Here is a 21,059-nt window from a genome sequence, read left to right as displayed (position 1 = left end):
TTCGGATGAATTTGGAAGTCCTTAAACATTATGCATAGGACAGAAGGAAAGACATGAAAGTAATCAACATGGAAGTTGCTTTAAAAAAAGACTTTTACACAGACTTCAAGGAATATTATGACTAGGAATAGTCATTATAGGATATTATGTATGAGTTGTAACTTGATTTTAGTAGCCATTATAGGATATCGATGTCGATGTAATGTAAATCCATGTACATAATTATTCAATGTGAGTTATTCATCAGTTTTGTCAAATTTATATTTTGTGTTACGCTTTAACAATAGTAAAGAACCCATCCTAAACCATTGAACTTCCAAATAGAACTCGAAATGCATTGAAAGTTTGCTGTTAGATTTTTAGCGAAATGGGAAGTTTGTTGTTTTGCTGTCAGATTTTCAGCAAAACAGTTTGCTTCACGAAACTACTGGAACTGTACTTACATCAAAATAATTTGAAACTTTCCATAAATAAACTATATCAAGATTTTTTTGCAATGCAATTGCTTACATTCAAAAAAGACATCTACAACTCAACTTATGCACAAAATAATTCATTTATGTCAAAACAATTCAGCCATGTCAAAGCTTTATCTTCATTGAAAAAACTACAATGTCATCATGGATAGCTTTGAAATGAAACTATTATTCATTTTGCTTCTCTCTTGCAACATCCATCTACAAATGAAAAATCACAATTTTGTTATCAAGTTCTGAGAGGAAAGACATAAGCATAAATAGGAAAAATAGACTAGAAATACCAATTGCTTCTTACAACTGGTCTTATTATGACCCTTCTCTCGACAATAACAGCAAGTCTTTTGTTGTTTGGCTGCTAACTCAATGCTTGATTTTATTCGTGAAGCAACTTTTGGACGCCCCTTAGTTTTGACTGCTTAAGTGGGGTCTCGAACATAATTAAGTGAAACTTGAGAAGGAATTAAACCACTTTGTGAAGGTGAAAATGAGCTTATGGTTTCTTCTTCGGTTCTTTTTCTTTTCCTTTCTAATTGTTGTTGAATAAATTCATCAACAATAGCATCAAATCTTCTAATTTCATGTAAACAATCTTTTGCTTCAGAAATAGCCAAATTGCACTTCGATTAAGTTGACGACAAAGACAATTCACTTACTTCACTGCTAGTTGTTTCAGAATGAACATACAAAAGGTTTTCAGCCTTATAACTTGTATTCATGGTCCATCTAGCCAAAATATACTTTCCAGGAAGGGCCATCATTTGTTTCTTCTTGAAGATGTACAAAATATGTTTGCGTAAAATCCCCATAGTCTCAAACTTTGCACAAGAACAATAAGCAGTGGAACTTTCTATCAAATTGTAATAAACAATTGCCCACAACTCTTTATTAACTTTGGGAGACCCCACACGATACCTAATATTATGCTCGTCTGTTGAAATCTTTTCAAGAAAATAATCTTGTGTGGTAGCCCTCCACTCTTTTTTAAAACTTTCAAATAGTTTTCTTGTGTAATGCTCTCCAGCTATTGCTTCAATTGGATGATCACTCTCCAAATTTGCTTTTGTATTTCTAGTTTTAAAATCTTCATCTTCTTCTGCATCTCTTCTAGACTTAATTGCTTTATCATATTGGGTAACAAAGTCATTTAACATTGTGTTGGAGTTGATATATCCATCAAAAAATGCATTGATGCTCTCACTTCGGCCACTCGTAGTCATTCCAGCAAAAAAAGTATCTTTCAAGTATGCCTTTGCCCAATGGTTACGTGAAGCATCCATGTTAGCCAACCAACTACTTGCTTTAATATCATATTTAGGTCTTAATGCTTCCTATTTGTCTTCAAATTCATCTATGCTCTGACTTTTATACAAAGTCAACATCAAAACTATCTTTGAATTGTGCACGTAATGCTTGACTATGCTCTAAAACATGTTTTTTGATGTGCCATGCACAAAAACGATGTCGTGCTTTTGGAAATATCTTAGCAATTGCTTTCCCCATTGCTTTATCTTGATCAGTAATAATCGCAACTGGAGACTTATCAAACATGCATATCCGAAACTGTTCAAACAACCAAGTAAAGGTTGCCTCTGTTTCATCCTCTAACAAAGCAGCATCAAATAAAATTGATTGCCCATGGTGATTAACCCCAACAAAAGGGGAAAAAGGAAACTTGAACTTGTTTGTTTTGTAAGTCACATCAAAGACAAGGACTTCCCAAATTGACCATAGGAAGCTCTCGACTTACTATCCGCCCAAAAGACACTTCTTAATGTACCATCTTCTGCCAACTGCATATCGAAATAAAAACATCCATCGTGAATAGACTTCTTTTGGAAGTGTTTAATGATGCCCTGACATTCTTGTCCTACATTATTCTTACGCTGGCTTGATATAATAGTGCTAATTTGACCCGGAGTGATGTTAACTTCTTTGTTCATAGCATTCACCACCTTTGAGATTTTTGAAGAAGTTAAACCCTCCTCATAAAGTTTAGAAACAATGGATCTAGTAAAATTAGAGCGACATAAATCATTATGAGAAGGAAACTTGTTCACCTTTGACGGAGTGTTAATCAATGGATGATTATGTGAATCATTGAACTTCTCTACTTTCCATAATCCATTCACCAACTTTAATTGGAACATCGCCAAACAATCAGTCCTTGTGTCCCTTTGCCTTTTGATATTACTAATATCAACTCTTTTATCATTTAGATTCTTGACACCTTGCCTTGAGCACACATAATTCCACAAACATGGTTGTTGTGTTCTTCTACTCCTGCTAAAGTAACGCTTACATATTCTGAACCTTTTAACTTTTGCAAAATCATTATAAAACTCGTAGGCTTCTTCTGATGTCTCAAAAACTATACCCAATATAGGAGGCTCATTAAACTCACTATCATCTCCCATAATTTCTTGGCAATTGTCTTGCGTACAATCATCATCTTTGTCTTGATTCCTAATTTCACACTGACAATCTCCGCTTATCTCATCACTCTCTTTCTCCAATTCAACAATGTCATCTAAAGATACTACACTTTCACTCATGTCTTCAATAGTTGTTGTCGCGACCGAATCGCGACGTGATGGCGAAAGATTTGAACGATTAAAAACAATGGAGTCGCCACCAAGGTTTATTTGGGAAAACATTGGAAAAACCCTTTTGTTTGAGAAAACTGGTCTTTGAAATCAGAATTGGATTCAGGAGTCGATTACGAGTAGGGAAAGTATTAGCACCCTACACCGTCCGTTTAAAAAACGGTTACCTTATACTAAATGTGCAAATTATTGATAAGATTTTAAATATTTATTTCACCCCAAAGAATTGAACTACATTGATTAAATTGACGGGTGGGTCCCGCTCCGACGTATCCCTCGGTGCAATAGGGAAATCAAAGCTACGTCGTTCTGTAAAAAATATTTGTGTGTTGATTGATTTTAATTTAAAATAAATATTTTATAATTCACCAAAAAAGATATATTTTATAGTGGCTATAATAAATCAAAAGATTATGAGATTAACAAAGCGTCACACTTAAATTAATTCCCAATATAAATTCTAAGCTATATAAGAAAATTTCTAATAAAACATGAAAAGCATAAGAAAATTCCTAAAAAAATAAAATCAAGAACATAGAAGTCTGCAAAGGAAATTATTAACTAAAGGAGGAAGTAAATAGACTTACCTCAAAGATAACCAAAACTTGGTGCATGGAGCCAAGTTATGAAGAACCACCCCAATTATCCTCAAAGATGACCAAAACTTGGTGTATAGAGCCAAGTTGTGGAGAAACACCCCAATTTTCCTACAAAAGGAAAATTAGTAACTAAAATTTTTTACTATGACACTAGCTTAGTTTTGAACCAAGCCCAAGTGTCTTGTGTTTTTAATTTGGTTTTCTCCAATTTGGTGTTTTTAATTTGGTTTTCTCCAATTTTTTTTTCTAAGGGAAGGGGTATAGGTGTTTATATAGGGGGAAGGGAAGAGGGAGAGATGAGAGATAAATGATGTGGTATTTTTATGGAATAGTGGTTTTTTCTCATTTTGAACAGCCATTTTACGACCACCATATCTTACACCGGAGGGATAGATTGAAAATCCCTGCGGTCATATTGAAGTATCATATGCAAGGAACATGCCGACCAAATTTGAAGAAGATCGGACAGTTCATTTGAGAGAAATGGTCTTCACAATATGGCTGCTTGTAGTAGAAATTACCTGGGAAACCTGTTGCGGTTTTGAATTTTTTGGGAATGGTACAGGCATCCAATCAACAAATCCACCGTTGAATATGATGTGCAATGAGTCAAGATCTTACTAAAAAATTTCAGCTTGATCGGACGGTGGATGAATGAGATATCGCAGTCGAAGCTAGCCCTACTCATTTCCAATTCATGTTGCAAATCTTTCCAAAAATGCCTCTCTTCCTTTTCGTCTTCCCTTTATTCTCTTCGTTATAAACCACAAAATATAGGACAAAAATAGGTGCTAACAGTTGTTATTTGGGAGTGTTCCATCAATAGCCTGTAAGGACGAAAAAAGAACGGAATCATGAGTCTATATATTTAGTTTCTTGTTTGTATTAAGAACAGAATAGAAAAAATTGAGAATATACTTGTTGTTTGTGATCAAAAAGCAAGAAACTACTCTACAAAAAGAGAGAGAGTAAGAAACTGGAAAAAATCGTCATCTGAACACAGATAGAGAGAAAGAAGAACAAAAGCATGAGTCTGTATATTCAGTTTCTTGTTTGTGAATTCAAACAAGAGAGGAATAGAGTGGAGAACAAGAAGGAATAATGCTCAACGGTTCAAAGCTTATCTAGTAACCATAGTGGCTCCAATAAGTGACATAGCCACAATTAGACCTTCTAATGTTGGTTCACTTTCTAATTTAAATTCCCTCTATGTACAAAATGGATCCTGCATACAAAAAATAAAGCAAGATCAATGATAAATATGCAACGTTAACTTGGCTAACCAAATGCAAAATCTCACAAAATAGGAAAATAGAAAATGGCCTGCAATTATAGTATTATCCCATCCTTGCAGCAAGTTACCAATTGCAACAACAACGACAACAAGAATAGCTTCACTCATTTTTTTTTTATTTCTTACAAAAATAATTAAATTTGAGAGAGTTGGGGGCATGTGGATGAGATTGCTTTTTGTAACACCCCGTATATATCCGGTAATGTTATCATAATATCGTATTAAGCTGCGCTTAATTAAAAATGCGGAATTACTTTTTCTTTTCAATTATGATGCCATTAACATTACCAACTTGCTTAATAATCAATTAATAAAACATCGCCTGTATGTAATTGCAATGAAACAGCTAACTGAAATACCTCATAACATAGATAATAGGAATGTGGCTCTAGTCACGGAACTACAACAATGTAGACCGGACCATCTAACAGTTTATACAACTCCCATCTAAAATGTACTAACAGAAAGTGTCATGGACAATCCCCATGCTCACTCCAATAAGGCAACATGCCCAACATCAGTCTCAACAACAACATATCGTAAATAACGGAAAACATAAACAGCATCCAAATCCAGCCATGCTAACATAAAGCAGTAAAACATAATCAGCTAAGCTCTGGCCTCCTGCCGCCTGAGGCATCAGTACTCATACTACCTGATCCTGAAATAAGCATTCCCCAAACGTGGGGTAAGATCTCTAATATAGAAATCTCAGTAAGTCAGTGAGTCCTCAAGGATCTTCCACCCCAAGCTCACTTACATGTGCAATATAAGTTCAAAAGCAGTTTATCATTTATCATTTCTAAAACAATGCAATGCAGCAGATAATCATGCCATGTGTGTCAATACTAATCTACTGGCCAGAGACAGTGCAGGTATACGTCTATCACCTACACACTGTGCAAGTACCACTTGCATTCACCCCGGTACACCGTCTTGTATGGCGCTACATACTCAGGCTTCCCGTCAAGATGAAAAAACACATGCATATTAAAAGCCATTACATGTAAAGTTCAATCAACATATCAAATATCCAAAAGCATGTACACAACATGCATAAACCATACCCCCATGGGACATGGTGGAACCACAACATGGCTAAACCGAGGACACAAAAGCTTACCTTGCAAGCTAACTCCAAAAGCCAAGAGTCCACAGCTCAAAGTCCAAACACAGCAGATTCATAATCTGTTATGGACCAACAATACATCAACAACATGCACCACAAGCATACAATATTAGGACAACGCCTTTCCATACGTTTAACGTCTTAAGGCTCCATACCAAGCCATAAGTCCTTAATCACTTGATTCTGCCTTAGTTTAATTAAAACAGAAGTTCAACTTCATCAATCTAGGGTCCCCAAACCCCCAATAGCCTACTGTCCTCACAGCACAGCTACTGTTCTTCGAAATCCCAGAATATTCGGATATTCTTCGGGGCCATATCCGGATATGCAATATCCGGATATCCGGAATCCCATATCCGGATATCTAATATCCGGATACTCAAAACCCATATCCGGATATCACATATCCGGATATTCATCGGGCACATATCCAAATATTTCACGACAGAATGCAGAAAATGCATTTCGTGAAGATATCCTTCCAAGGTTGGGTTTTTAACGATTTAAAGCACCTAAACATGCATTTCTAGGTGTGTTCAACATTACCCAACAACAAGTTATCATCTTTAAGCCTTAACATGCATCAAGCTTTCATTTTTAAGTTCAAAGACTCAAGACCAAAGGTGACAAGGCTTACCAAAGCTCAATCAGCCAACAAGAGGTGCTCTTGGAGCTCAAAAGGTCACTCCAAGGTTCTGTCTTTCTCTGCACACGAAAATGTAAGTTGAAGGTTGGTCCTTTCTCCACAAAGAACACACCTTGAAGCTTAACAAGCCAACTCCAAGGTTCCCACAACTCAACTCTCCAACTCAGCCCTCAAAGCTGACTTCCAACAGCCTCTCAACTCAGAACACAAGCTCTCTACACACTCACAAGGCCACTCACACAAGGCTCAAGTGTTTGGAGGTGAAGAAACCAAACAAAAGGTGATTACTTGGCCAAGAAATGGAGAAGAAGGCCTTTGGACACTATTCTGGTCAGCCACCCTCACCCAAGCCACATGCAGTAGTTATTTAGGGTTTTGTGCCCAAGTGTGCCTATTTATAGCCCAAACGCACTTAAACACACAGTATTAACTTTAATTGCTACACTTAGCATTTTAATCCCAAACTTTAGAATCTGAAACTACACATTTTTCCAAGAATTAACATATTTTTCTTATAATTTTCTGAGCACTTTTTCGGTAGGCGCTTTTCAAAGCCAGTACCGGTTTCCAGCACCAGTTCTCATTATCTGGACTTGAAACTCGTTTTACAAGTCCTACATATCATTCTAGTAATTATCATCCACTTATTATAATTTTCTGGGATACTTTTTCGGTATGCATTTATACCGACTAGCAGAACCGGTATCTGCACTTTTCTTCCGAAAAGCGACTTTCAGCATTATTACTCACTTACTATAATTATTAAAGCCTCTTAATAATTACTAGAGTCAATTATGGAATCATTTCCTAATTTTTCATAATTAATTAATTAAATACCTTAATTAACGGTGCAGGTTCTTACACTTTTTCTTTCTATTTATGAAATGATTAACTAATACTAGGTAGGTGTAGCAGTACCACAATAACACTTCAATGGCAAAACAAGACAAAGTAAAATAATGCGAACATTCAAGGAGTTTTTTTTTCAGTCTCACATCATGCTATTTTGAAACAGAGGTTGCCTAGTGGACACTGCACTTGTCGCTTAGAATTCAGTTACATATCAGAAGATCATCATTCACATGACACGACATATCTAAATTACTATGCATTTACATCTATGGTCCAATATCAACTTAATCAACCTAGATGCGCATGAATGTAGAAGACAATAAAAACATTATATATTATAGCAACCACCCAAATCACAAATTTGCGCAAAAGATTATACATATCGAAATAATTGAAATTCAGGTACGGAGCAGCAACATATTTCACGTACCAGTGAGACGAAGATGAAGATGATTCAAACAAAAACCCTATGCTTGAATAAGGAAGTGCAAAAAGAAACAGTGATGTGAGAGACGAAGACGACTATCGTTTATCACTAAGGAAGCACAAATAGTTCGGAAAGACGAAACAGAAAAGGTAGGCGAACAATAAGAAATTTGATTTAAAAAAAAGGACCAAAACGTCGTCGTTTAATTGAACAGCAGAGATCCTTACTTGAAGTTACAGTAGATACTTTAATCCCAAAAAAATCAACGACTCTCATTTATAAGCATATGGCACCATGGATTTTTTTTATCTAATGACTCTCAGATGAATTTGACATCGATGTCAAAGTATCCTGCCCCATATATATATAGAGGGAGGATCCTTTGGCACCAGTGTCAAATTTAAAATTTGACATATCATCTGAGAGCCGTTAGATAAAAAAGATCAATGATGTCACATGCTTACAAATCAGAGTCGTTAATCTTTTTTGATCTAATGACTCTCAGATGAGGTGTCAAATTTCAAATTTGAGGTAGGATCCTTTGACACCAGTGTCAAATTTGAAATTTGACACCTCATCTGAGAGTCGTTAGATAAAAAAAAGATTATATATATGAGGTAGGATCATTTGACACCAGTGTCAAATTTGAAATTTGACACCTCATCTGAGAGTCATTAGATCAAAAAAAATTAACGACTCTGATTTGTAAGCATGTGATACCATTGATCTTTTTTGATCTAACGGTTCTCAGATGAGATATCAAATTTTAAATTTGACACTGATGTCAAAGGATCCTACCTCTATATGTATATATATATATATATATATATATATATATATATATATATATATATATATATATATATTACAAAATATGAAGTTAAGATATATTTTATTAATTTTTCAATCAATAATTATAATTTTTTATTTTTTATTTAAAATATACTTTCTACTTTAGAAACGAAATCCATAAATGGAAAGATTTAAATGTATTAGACTTATATGACTAAAATCTTAACAATAGATATCTCGTATTATTATTGAGTGATACTAAATTCTAATCGAGTGATCTTAAGGTAATACCTTTAAAAAAAAAATTACAAAAAATTAGAGCATAGATAGGACTTTACCTTGAGCATTCAATGAACCTTCAATAAAGAATAGAAAATTACCATGAAATCAGATTGTATTATTTAAATCAGTAATGGTAAACTCGGATCCATCGGCTGGGTTGACCAAAAAATTGATAAATTGGTCATAAAATTGGTCCGGATGAAATAGCAGATTGACCATGCATTGAAATTGATGTGAACCGGTCGATTTTATTAAAAATCGATGACCCGATTGGTTCAATTGGTGTCCTGACCTGATTCATAAAAGAATGTATTTCCAAAAAAAATTTGATAAAGGATATCATATTTTTAAATTCACAAATAATTTATTTTCTTTTGAAATATTTGAATAATTTGGTGATTATTGACTTATATAGGTGTTTTCTTTTTAAATTCACAAATAATTTGTTGCTTACTGCTTATTTTCAAAAATAAAATTCATAAAGGATATATTTTTTAAATTTAAAAATGATTTTTTTTTTAAATATTTAAGTGATTTGTTGCTTATTCACAAATAATTTGTTGTTTATGTACTTACAACACTTATATTATCTTATTGACGAATTTTGCAAGAAATTTTAATTTAGTTTATAGTTAAAATTATCATCTACTGAAACTGAAGTATCAATATCACATGCATTATATATTTATTTGATTTTTTTTTAATAATGATCTGTGATTTATTTTTGATTTTAAAATATTTGAAATTAATATTATTTGATATATATTTTTGAATATATTTATATTTTCTTAATATAAATTATAAATTTATATACACTTACAAAGTTATACGATTAAATCAATTACCCACTTATTGAAGCAGTAAACCAATTAATCCATCAATGAGCCGGGCCGGATTTAATAAATTAGTGTTAGTAAGTCTATTTCGTCATTTTGTTTTCAGCGTAATTTGAAGGAAAAATGCTACTCTCATTTTACGTGAGAGTAGTTCTTTTATGTTACAGAAAAAAGTCACCTGAGATCCACAACTAAAGAATAAAAAAGAAAAAAAAAGTGAATAAGATTTTTAAAGTGAGATAACATAATTATAAAATGGAAATAGTATTTTTCTAATTTGAAAGTCAATAACCTCGTCTGCGTCATTACACGGTAGCTGCTGCACCCCATCATTAATTTAACGAAAAAAAAAACAAAAAACAAAAAGAGCTGGAAAGTAAACTCGTTCATCATCTCTTGAAGTTGCCGTTGAAGCTGAGTTTGGAAAATTCATCTGCACAGTTCCTCAATCCCTAAATTGCAAATCGATTTCGACATCATTTGAAATGGTGATAATTCAATTTCATTTTACTTCATAATGATCTGTTTGGTTCCAAATTTTTATTTTGATTTTTTTTTTTTAATTTTTTTTCTTCCTTTTGGCGTTAGCAGATCCGGTTCATTCTGTTGCAGAACAGGCAGGGGAAGACCCGTCTAGCCAAATACTATGTTCCTCTCGAGGATTCCGAGAAACACAAGGTCGAATACGAGGTAACATATCATGTTTTGTTTCTCTTCTCTTAACCTAATTTTCTTTAATTAACCTAATTCTCTTCAATTTCGTCATTTTGCAGGTTCATCGCCTAGTGGTAAACAGAGACCCCAAATATACAAATTTCGTTGAGGTCAAAACTTTTCTCCTCATGATCTGCAATTTTTAAGTTTCTTGCTTTGACATAGATGAGGACTTTATGGCTTTCCATGAATGCAATAATTATGTGATGAATGTTCTAAATTTGATGCTGGTTCTGATTGTTGTTTGTTGTCCCTGTGCCAAAACATTATGCTGTGTCTTTCTTTATTTTCTTAGATTATGTGGCTGACTTTTTAATCTGTTTGAAACTAGTTCTAAATTAATGTCCACTTCTTTATGTTGTAACCCTTTGATGATAACATGTATTGCAGTTTCGTACCCATAAGATAATATACAGGCGATACGCTGGCTTGTTTTTCTCACTCTGTGTTGACATCACTGATAATGAGTTGGCGTACTTAGAGTGCATCCATTTATTTGTGGAAATATTGGATCACTTCTTCAGCAATGTGTGTGAACTTGATTTGGTTTTCAACTTTCACAAGGTTTGTTATTTATCATATCTTTATTGTACAGTTGCGTTCTTCTTGGAGTCTGGGACCAATTCTCTATCTTTATTATGAAGACATAAAGATGTTACTATATTGGTGTTTGGTTATTAATTGACTAATTTTTTGGTCTTTTCCCTCGCATATTTGCATTAATATGTTCCATTTTAAGATTGCCCCCACCCTCAAAACCAAAATCAGGGACGGAAAATTCCTATCCTGTGTGTGATTCAGTGATTGTTGATATAGATGTGTATCTGCCCATGTTTCTAGTTACACTAGTGCTCTTAATTTTGGTTTCTGCTGCATTTACACTTGAGCGCGTGTATTAGAATATTGGTAACCATAGCCTGCACTAAGCAATATACATTATTTACTTTGGTGCAAAATTCCAGTTTCGTTTATTTCCCATCAATTTTTTCTATATGAACTGTGTTATTTAGTTTTGTAATTGAGCATGCCTCAAATGCAACTTTATCCACTGTTTACATTAACATCCACGGGTGGATTTATATGTTTATAACATGAGTTTTACTGTACACTCTATGTTTTGTTTTCTTTCTAAATAAATTTCATGATTGCTGAGGGTTGGGATTGGAGTGGTCATTGATCACATTATTGATCGTATTGTTCCTTAAGATTACTATTATTATTTATTGTTTCTTACTCATGTAGTTCACCCATCTTTCATGAAGGTCTATCTTATACTTGATGAATTCATTCTAGCGGGTGAACTACAAGAAACAAGCAAGAAGGTATGAGTTCTTTGGAGTTTCTAAGCTTCTTGACTTGTGGTTGCTAGCGTAAGGTTACCCTATGATTCCAGGCCTAGTTGCCCACTTGCGTAGCTTTTTCCTCTGCTTATGACAATTGTGGCCTGGGTGTACTTTTTATTGACAAACTAAATTCTTTGAAATTGAAAACCCCTTTTCCATAACATACCGATTTTTGTGCTCGCAGGCAATCATTGAGAGAATGGGGGAATTGGAAAAACTAGAGTGAAACATTACATAACGGCAGAGTCAGCGGTTTGGAGACTCTGATAATTTGTTCATGCACTTGGCATAATTCTTGTAATTCAATTGTGATACAGAATTTTGAAAATCTTTTACCTCAGTCATGTATTCAGTACCTTTCACCTAGGTTTCTCCCTTGGCTTGTGTTTATATAATGAAGACATTCGTAAGATCAGGTTATTTAGTAACCTTTCTTTCATTTCATTGTCTCTATATATTTGTTTTGTTTCATTATTTTTTTCAAAAAAAAATAAAACTTTGTTCTTGGTAGTTAGTTACACTCTAAAGAAATATAACCGGGTACAATAGTTTTCTCATTATAATAAGCAATCCAAAACGATTAATTTGGATGGTACAGAAGAACTACCCGTGAACAATCGTTGTATATGTTTTATTGTCAGTTAGACGAGCTTTAGGTGTCCAGGTAAATGAGAAGATTTGAGTGTGATCCTTTCAGATCTTACTGCAAGGTATCAACATTTGTGTTTCCTCGCGTTTCCACTAATTAAATCCACTAGATCAGCTCGCAAGTTTTGTGCCACTTCCAATATATGCAAGTTAATGAACGTGACAGGTGTAATAGCACCAGAACCTGGGCATGTAGAAATAAAACAATGAATTACATTCAGATTGCACTTGCATCGATGTTGTACCACCAGTACTGGGGAGCCTGTCTCAAATTTCTTCACATACAGAAGGGAGATGAAGGTCTAGCCCATTTGTACTTGACGGGGTTAATGAGCTGTTGCTGTTGCTGTTGCTGTTGCCCAGAGATTGAAGTTATCATGGATCCAAATATCTCTTGCGATGCAAGGGAACGGGGAAGGATAGCTTGGGCGCACGGACTCACTGCAAAAGAGTCATGCCTTCCACTTTGCCAATCAGGATATTGGCTCCTCATAATTTTGCAATTTACAGCACCTTGACATGCTTGAAGCACCCCCGAAAAGCTTTGGAATTGTTGTTTGTTTGAGACCGTTGAGTTATAATGAGTTCCACATAACGGGCTACCATAATAATTAGGTTGCTGCAACCGAGCCTGCAGCCAATTGAAGCATATGAAACAATATTAGTATGACAATAAGAACAAGGGTGGCATACTTTTGAGAATATAAATTGCTCGTTTTTGTTTTTTGGGTGTTAGAATAGTTTATTCAATTCATCGTTAGCAATAAACTATAGCCACCTCATTTCATATTGCTAAAAAATAATAACATTATCAAAGTTGTGCCCAAGATTTCTCAGTTCATTTTATTTGATTTATAGTGCTCTTGTAACAAAGAAAGATTTATTACCTGTGGTCCTGGAACAGAAAGCTGATCAAGGTAAGAAGTCGAGGAATACTGACTCTGAGGCATGGGAACTGGCACGAGCTCATGCTGCTGTGCTAATGACTGAAGATAAGGCACATGCAATTTCGACCATTGTTCCAACCTAGTTCCAATTTTATTATAACTATTATCAACCTTTAACCCATTACTTTCAGCTGTCAAGGACAAGAAGTTGAAACCCTGCATAATAAGGATAATCATCAGGGCATGAGGAAGAGGTGGCAAGAGGAGGCACCGTTACCAAAAGTAACATTAAGCTTACTTGCTTTTGAGGGCCATATCCCCCATGTATTGGAGCAGCCTGTGATATGTCACGATAATGGCATTGCTGCTGAAGAATACCATTCTTACTTTCATGGGGATCCCTCACAGTAGCAGAAATAACTCCATTTCTCATTCCGTTCAAGTTGTGTACTTCCAAAAGAACTCCACAGTTTGTTCCTTCATTCATTTGATGACATTCATAAAGCTCAGGTTCTTTGATAACGTGCCTTTTTGGAACCTCTAAACTCCGGATGATATGACTGATGTGAACATGAGCTGCACACCTCTTCCATGATCTTTTACGACTCTGCTAGGTTAGTTATTATTGGCAACAACAACAAATAGGTGTACGAGTGGGGTGCGTCATTTAGGACCTAGAAATTTTAACATATAGGTAAGTCATGTAAAACAGCAATAACCATAATTACCTTTCCACTAGAAGAACAACTTTTCATCAAATCCTGTTTGGAGGCACAGATAGCAGCTTCCATCCAATCAGGAGCTTTAGCAGAAGAAGACCTTGGAAAGAAAAATCCATCAGAATTGGACAAGAAGAACAGGAAGGGGAAAATTCAAGCTGCTTAAGAAGGTGAAAATGAAGTAGAATGAAAGAAATTTACTGCAAAAAAGCCTGGCCAGCAGATGCCACTGGAGACAAGCCTGGCCACAATGCAAGAACTTCTGATAAAAAAAAACAAAAAACAAAAGAAGTCCAAGAATCAGACAAATTGATGTAAAATATTTTAGCCTATACTACAGTCACCAAAATAAGAATTCACTAAGGACATTTTTGTTTTTTATGCAATGAGGCACTGAAGTTTGAACTTCCTCACCACTAGAACAATACTACTGGCTTTCATTAAGGACATTTTGATCTTGGAGGACACATACCATTTTCCTTTTGTTTCTTGATTATTTTCTGTTCTTGCATACAATCAACGTCTCTGGCCTGAAATGTAAACCGATTACACCAATAATACTAGAGCTAGCTCACAAGATAAGAAATTTTGGTATAACCATACAAACTGTAAATGTTAAAATGCCTACCGCCTCAAACTCCACATCTGGTTTACTCTCAATTTGTGAAATCCGTGATTGTCTGGGAATATTTAATCCGCAATATGATGAGAAAACATGTAAAATAGATACAAAGGACTTGAAAAGTATAGAAATTTCAGAATGCAACCGAAAAACACCCACCCCATTGCTAGACACAACTCAAACTCATGCAATGCAACTTTGTTGCTATTTTCACACTTAACCATCATAGGCATGGTCTGAAGATGTATCGTTGGAGTAGTGCTATGAGATGCCATCGAGAACGTTGCCCTCTCAGACAAATCAGGCTGTTCTTGACCAGCAGTTTCATTTGAAGAACTTATTTTTGAAGCTTCTCTAGGTGATCTTTCAGGACAAGGACTTACATCCTGAGTAGGTGCTGAAGCTAGAATATATGCCAAAGGAAAAAAGATTCAAAAGAAAATGGAAAAGCGTGAGATAATAACTAAGACAAGTGTTATAGGAGAGAGAATAATCATTTCTTAATGGATAAGTGTGAGAATAACCTTCAAGAGCAGCATTAGGATTCTCCTCTAAGTACTGCAAAACTGAAGAGTTCTCTTGTAAAGATTCGCCATGTAGTTCCCTACTATTATGATTGGACCCTTTGTTAGGGAACATTCCAGCCAAAGCATACAGAGTCTCCACAACTTCTTCCTCATCTTTTGTGATGGGCCCAGAGACACCTTCTCTTGGGGACCAGTCTGCACCAATTCCTTGTTTCTACAAAAGCAAAATTCCAAGTAAAAAGTGAAATAAAAATGCTTTGAAAACTTAGCTAGAGGTCAAGTTTTGAAGGTAGCAGCTACATCCCAAAGATGTCTTACTTACAATACTCACTTTGGACTTCTTTACACTACCCTTTTCGGGAGATTCTATTCCATTCATCTTATGGTTCACCTTTTCTGAATCAAGCAAGATGGATTCACGACTGCGCTTCTTCATGGCTGTAATTAAAAAGAGCAAAAAAATAAATAAAAAAATTCCACACTTTTTGTTTAGCAAAAAGAAAAAGAAAATAAAATTTCCTCTTCATCTACATGATTGGATACAGAAGAAGACTTGGTTAATCAAAAGCTAGAGTTTCTCAGTGGAATAAAATATCTTTACAATAATTCATAAACAAAGAAAAAAGACCGAATTCGAAGTCCAACAATTATGATAAAGAAAAAGCAAAAGCTTCAGGGATTTTGCTTCAACACTAATCCAAAACCAGCAACAAGGAGTAGCGTTTTCAGTGAGAAATAAAAAGGTTTGATTTCGAATTTGAAAATCACGCACCTGAACGTAGCTTCCTTGGAACAGAGGCATGATGAACTCCATTGCAATCATTCAAAAACTGCCAAATCATTTAAAATGAGAATCAAACACAAAAAAAGTAAAACAAGTAAATCATAAGCATAACATGGTCCACGAATTAAAAAATTAAAATGAGTAGCATAATAATAACATACATTATTCTTGGGAATCTGAAATCTCTTGTTGGAGGCAATGATAGTGGAAGAAGGGTCAAGTGCTTGTTTTTCAGATACGTGGCAACCCATTTCGAAGTGTTGGGAGCTTGTTAATGCTCTACCCACAGAACTCAAGCTTCTCACTTTTTCCTTCTTCGATTTCTCTGATAATTGAAGGTCCCCACGAATAGCAGCAGTGAAAACTATCACTCAGAAAGAAAGAAAAAAAAAGGGATAAACAAAAATGAAAGAGGATAACAAGGGAAGAAGAGAAAAAAAGGGAAGCGTTATCTGCAAACCATGTTATCAGAAAAGAAAAGAAAAAAACACACACACACACACAAGCATAGACACAAATAACGACAAGGAGAAAATGGATTTTGTTTCTTAGCGCAGAAAAAACCAGAATAAGTTGGTGTTGAGTAATTTACCGCCGAAGAGTTTGTGTCGTCGCTTGTTGGTGTTTGAGAGCCCACTGGCTCCACGCCTCACGTTTCGAGCCTTGTCCATTTGTATTTACTTTCTTTCTAGAATGATATTAAGTTATATTAACAATAGCAATACCACCAGCGTGTGAGTTGAAAGACTTTTTAACTTTAACATAGATGATAAACAATAACAAGTAAGCATCAAAGAGTGAATCAATCAATGTGGCTTTTTGTTGTGTTGATCTCTCTCTCCGGAAGAGCAGAGTTCAGAGATTTTGAGAGAGACAAAAAGGCAATGAAATGAGAATTGAGTGTGTTTGTACTAGCATAGTTATGTGGAAAAGAAGCAAGGAAAAGTAATTGGTGCCTCGTGTTCAGAGAATCAGGTTCTTTGTGAAATAAAAAAGTAGAGGAGAGAGGTAATGTGCAGTGCCAAAACTCTAACTCCCAATAAAGGAAAGCCCAAGAGATAAAATAAACCCGTGAGAAATCGTATTAGTAGAACTATTTTTTTTATTTTTTTTGGTATCATTTAGTAGAACTATTTACTGTGAGCTTTAATGTTTATTATATATATATATATATATATATATATATATATATATATGTGCAAGAAGATTCATACTTTTTTTTCTTTTTTTTTCTTATATATATATATATATATATATATGTGCAAGAAGATTCATACTTTTTTTTCTTTTTTTTTCTTACAAATATTTATATGAATCCCAGGAATTTTTATCTGTAAGTAAGAGATAAATTTATTTTCTATAACATAAAAAACATGATCAGTTACAAATATTTTGGGCATTGAATTTGAAGCGCTGGGTTTGGTTTGATGAGCATGGAACTAAGTTAAGATAGCAAAAAATACTTAAATTTTATTTGACAATAAGAAAAGAGAAAGGGACGATCAAAATAAAAAATTGGTCTAAATATTGAAGTGTGACTGTGTAAGAGATGATTTTCTGAAAATGGTGCAAAAGTAAGGAGGCTTTGGTTGGGTTGACGAAATGGTGCTTAAATCGAATGCATAAAGAGCGAAGCGTCCTTTATATTTTCGCTAGCTAGGAGCTAAGTCCTATCAAAATTGTCTTTATAGTATTTGATATTTGATATTTTTTTTTAAAGAGGGATGATATTCATATAACTAATTTTTTTTTTACTACCACTCTATTTACCACTACATTAGAGAAAAAGTTAAATGAATAGAGAAAAAAAAACTTTTAAATCCAATAATAATTAGAATGATAGTAGAGTAATAATAGAAAAAATTGATAGAATTATCTCTTTTTTAAGTGCAGCTAGTTTAATATTAAACTAAATTCTTGTTAGTGCATAATATTTTAATAATACACATTACTAATAAAATTCTAATCATAAATGAAATTTCTTTATTAAATCTTTAAACTGTTAATCAATATAAAAATACATATACTACTAGAAAGAATATATATATATATATATATATATATATATATATATATATATATATATATATATATATATATATATCCAAGTTAGACATATCAAATACAATTTTTTTAAGTACTAAAACCAAAACAGAGATAATATAAGAAAAAAGAAACATATATTTCAACATATACTTTCAAATTTTTTTTTTCCCTAAACAGAGATAATGTAACAAAAAAGAGTGATAAAATAATATGGAACCGTGAATTTTCATTTATTGTTTTGCACCGCAAGAATACAGTGCCCCAACAAAAAAAAGAAAAGAAAAAAGAATAGAGTGTTGAGTGTTTCTCCCGCTGAAGTTGTTTCTATGTGGTGGGATTACCAACCAAATTAGTAGACAAGCAAAATACCTAGTCGACAAGAATATACTGTTTATTTTTATTTTTTTGTAATAAAGAGGGGCAAAAGCCCCAAATATACTGTTTATTGTTTCCATCGGCAAATCGACCAATGTACTATCAGTTTTAAAAATAAATTATTAAAATAATTTAATTTGAAAATTATTTATGAAGGTGGATATAATTTGACTGTTTTTTACTATATGATTAATATGTGTCCTATAAACGTGACACATATTACTCATATGGTTATGACATATGTTATATTTGTGGGATAAAAATTAGGGATTAATGTTTATCATATTATGAGAAATAATTTTATCTCCTACACATACAAGAATTTGTGGAGTTCATATTTTCTCTGTCTCTCTCATCTTCTCATATGGGGCACACACATTTTTATGTGTATAGGAGATAATCCCTAAAAACTAAGGGATTTACTGTTCTTATGCAACAGAAGATAACTTGTCTTATGTTGCTGAGACAAACGATGTCGGACCCTTTTTTATTAAAAAAAAGAAGAAAAGAAAAAAATCTAAAGGACCCACCATTTTGTTAGTACAGGAGAGAGACTTATCCTATGTAACTGGAGAAAATATTTTCCCAAAAACTAATCAAAAATTAAACTATATCGCTTAAATAAGTATTTTTTATATTATATTATTTTTTAAAAAACTGTACTATATTGATAATTCTCGACTTTTTGATCGTACTAGTGCAATTTTCAAAACATTTAACTTAATTGAGCTTTTGGTAAAACTATTACTCTTGTAATCCAGGAAGACACATTATTGGAGGCGCGTGTTAAGACGCGCACTGACACCATGCACGTAATATGTGAGGAAAAACCAAATGTGCAGCATAAGATGTTGCATCCTTCGCACATCGTAACACGCACTTGTGTTAGGCAAGTCAATGTTAGAAAAGCGCACTTTATTATGCCGCATCAGACTCCTAAAGACGCGCACCTGTATGTGGCGTGTTTAACAGAGATGCACATTCATTGATGTCGCACCATACTACAAAGTAGTTGAATTCATGGTTGGGCTTGGTAACGAGTACTTGTCTTAAGTCCAATCTCCAACCTTACCTCCCACATACAAACGTCACATCCATCTTCATCGGCAACGAGGTTCTTACCTTCAACAACATCCCTCTCACCGCCAACCTTTTCCCTGCTATGCATAGCGTCCGAACCTCACTCATTAACCTCAACCTCGACAAACAAATAACCGTCATAACCACTCACTCCTTAGCTTCCAAGCCAAAATGAGATCACCTTTCCTCATCAACACATACCCTTACTTCGCCTACAAGACAATTTGAAGCAGGTTTCGTTCGACTACGTTCTATTCCAACCAAACCAAGGTATGGTGGACCCTACGACCAATCTTTAGTAGGATGACATGCTATTCATTCAGATCAATGTTGTTTACTTCGTACTTGATTCCTTAGAGTACTCGAAGTAACCTGTTCATATATTCGAAACCGGTTGGCCCTCAAAGGGGGATCAAGACGAAATTGATGTGAGCCTTGAGAATGCGAAGAAGTACAACGGAAATTTGATGAAGATTATGAGCACCACCACCATCACCGCCACCACCACTATAGGGAAAGGAACCCCAATGAGGCCCAACAATGATTTAAATAATTATGTTTTTGATTTGTTTACTTTGTCAAGAACACACAGTTACTGTTGACGCAGCGAAACACGTATGTACAGGGTGTGAGACCCTTGTCAATAATGCGGAGTTGCAAGGTTGCATTAGGCTTTGTCCTGACGTTTAACACGCAATTGTCATGTGCACGTTCGTCTTTTTGCATTACAATGGTTAATAGTTTGACCATATGCTTAATCAAGTCAAATATTTTGGGAATTGCACTGGTACGGTCAAAAAGGCCATCATTCTCCCTTGTCATCTTCAGTTCACAACAACGATCAAGATAGGATAACCGTCTGTAAATTAATTTAAAAATATAATAAGTAAATAGTTTTTCAACCTTAGTTTTCCGATAATCAATTCTTTTGTAATCCGAAATATTTCTTTTAAAACCTTACGATAATTTTTAAAACCTTTGGATTATCTTTCGGAATAAACTGATATCTCTTTTATTTTACAATTTTCAAAAATATTTTTGATTAATAATATTTATCCGACCAAAATCACTTTTGACGCATAAATTTGTAGGGGAATGATATACTTATCAACAAAAAAAGTTTATCACATTTACAACCAACCTAATCACCGTTGATTTTCGTCAATCTAACGGTTATAATTTATTGGAAATTATTGGGTCATATTTGTTAATTAATTATTAATTTCCAATAAATCCAATAAATTATAACCGTTAGATTGATGAAAATCAACGATGATTAGGTTAGTTGTAAAGGCGGTAAACTTTTTTAGTGGTAAGTATATCTACTACAAGAAAAGCGGCCGTTAGCTACACGTGTTTTGCCACATTTAGTAAA

The 21,059-nt window shown here is 34.2% G+C and overlaps 4 protein-coding genes across 5 annotated transcripts; 1 reads left to right on the top strand and 3 right to left on the bottom strand.

Moving 5' to 3' along the window:
• Positions 1-644: 644 nt before the first annotated feature.
• On the bottom strand, positions 645-1,756 carry LOC133300320 (protein FAR1-RELATED SEQUENCE 5-like). The gene is made up of 2 exons (XM_061499841.1): positions 1,133-1,756; positions 645-677 (listed from the first exon to the last, which is right to left on the bottom strand). Exons 1-2 carry the CDS (start codon positions 1,754-1,756, stop codon positions 645-647), a joined length of 657 nt encoding a protein of 218 aa, XP_061355825.1.
• An 85-nt stretch (positions 1,757-1,841) lies between these two features.
• On the bottom strand, positions 1,842-3,031 carry LOC133300319 (protein FAR1-RELATED SEQUENCE 5-like). Its single transcript, XM_061499840.1, has 2 exons — positions 2,227-3,031; positions 1,842-2,080 (listed from the first exon to the last, which is right to left on the bottom strand). Exons 1-2 carry the CDS (start codon positions 3,029-3,031, stop codon positions 1,842-1,844), a joined length of 1,044 nt encoding a protein of 347 aa, XP_061355824.1.
• A 7,245-nt stretch (positions 3,032-10,276) lies between these two features.
• LOC133300325 (AP-2 complex subunit sigma) lies at positions 10,277-12,408 on the top strand. Its single transcript, XM_061499845.1, has 6 exons — positions 10,277-10,427; positions 10,531-10,629; positions 10,713-10,763; positions 11,044-11,217; positions 11,916-11,975; positions 12,181-12,408. Exons 1-6 carry the CDS (start codon positions 10,425-10,427, stop codon positions 12,220-12,222), a joined length of 429 nt encoding a protein of 142 aa, XP_061355829.1. The 5' UTR covers positions 10,277-10,424; the 3' UTR covers positions 12,223-12,408.
• A 178-nt stretch (positions 12,409-12,586) lies between these two features.
• On the bottom strand, positions 12,587-17,093 carry LOC133300326 (uncharacterized). Of its 2 annotated transcripts, none has more exons than XM_061499846.1 (13): positions 16,776-17,093; positions 16,345-16,547; positions 16,172-16,229; positions 15,722-15,837; positions 15,397-15,613; positions 15,032-15,275; positions 14,879-14,930; positions 14,723-14,780; positions 14,452-14,512; positions 14,260-14,350; positions 13,830-14,138; positions 13,532-13,747; positions 12,587-13,275 (listed from the first exon to the last, which is right to left on the bottom strand). In XM_061499846.1, the coding sequence occupies exons 1-13, from the start codon at positions 16,852-16,854 to the stop codon at positions 12,922-12,924; spliced, it is 2,058 nt and encodes a 685-aa protein (XP_061355830.1). In that variant the 5' UTR covers positions 16,855-17,093; the 3' UTR covers positions 12,587-12,921. The 2 variants fall into 2 exon arrangements, with proteins under 2 accessions (XP_061355830.1, XP_061355831.1); XM_061499847.1 differs by having other exon boundaries at positions 15,731-15,837.
• Between the last annotated feature and the right edge of the window lie 3,966 nt (positions 17,094-21,059).

This window comes from Gastrolobium bilobum, unplaced genomic scaffold, assembly GCF_033153095.1.
Source record: "Gastrolobium bilobum isolate Gb01-03AN ecotype WA unplaced genomic scaffold, APGP_CSIRO_Gbil_v1 utg54108, whole genome shotgun sequence".
Taxonomy (NCBI): Eukaryota; Viridiplantae; Streptophyta; class Magnoliopsida; order Fabales; family Fabaceae; genus Gastrolobium; species Gastrolobium bilobum.
This window is presented reverse-complemented; position numbering and strand designations above follow the sequence as displayed.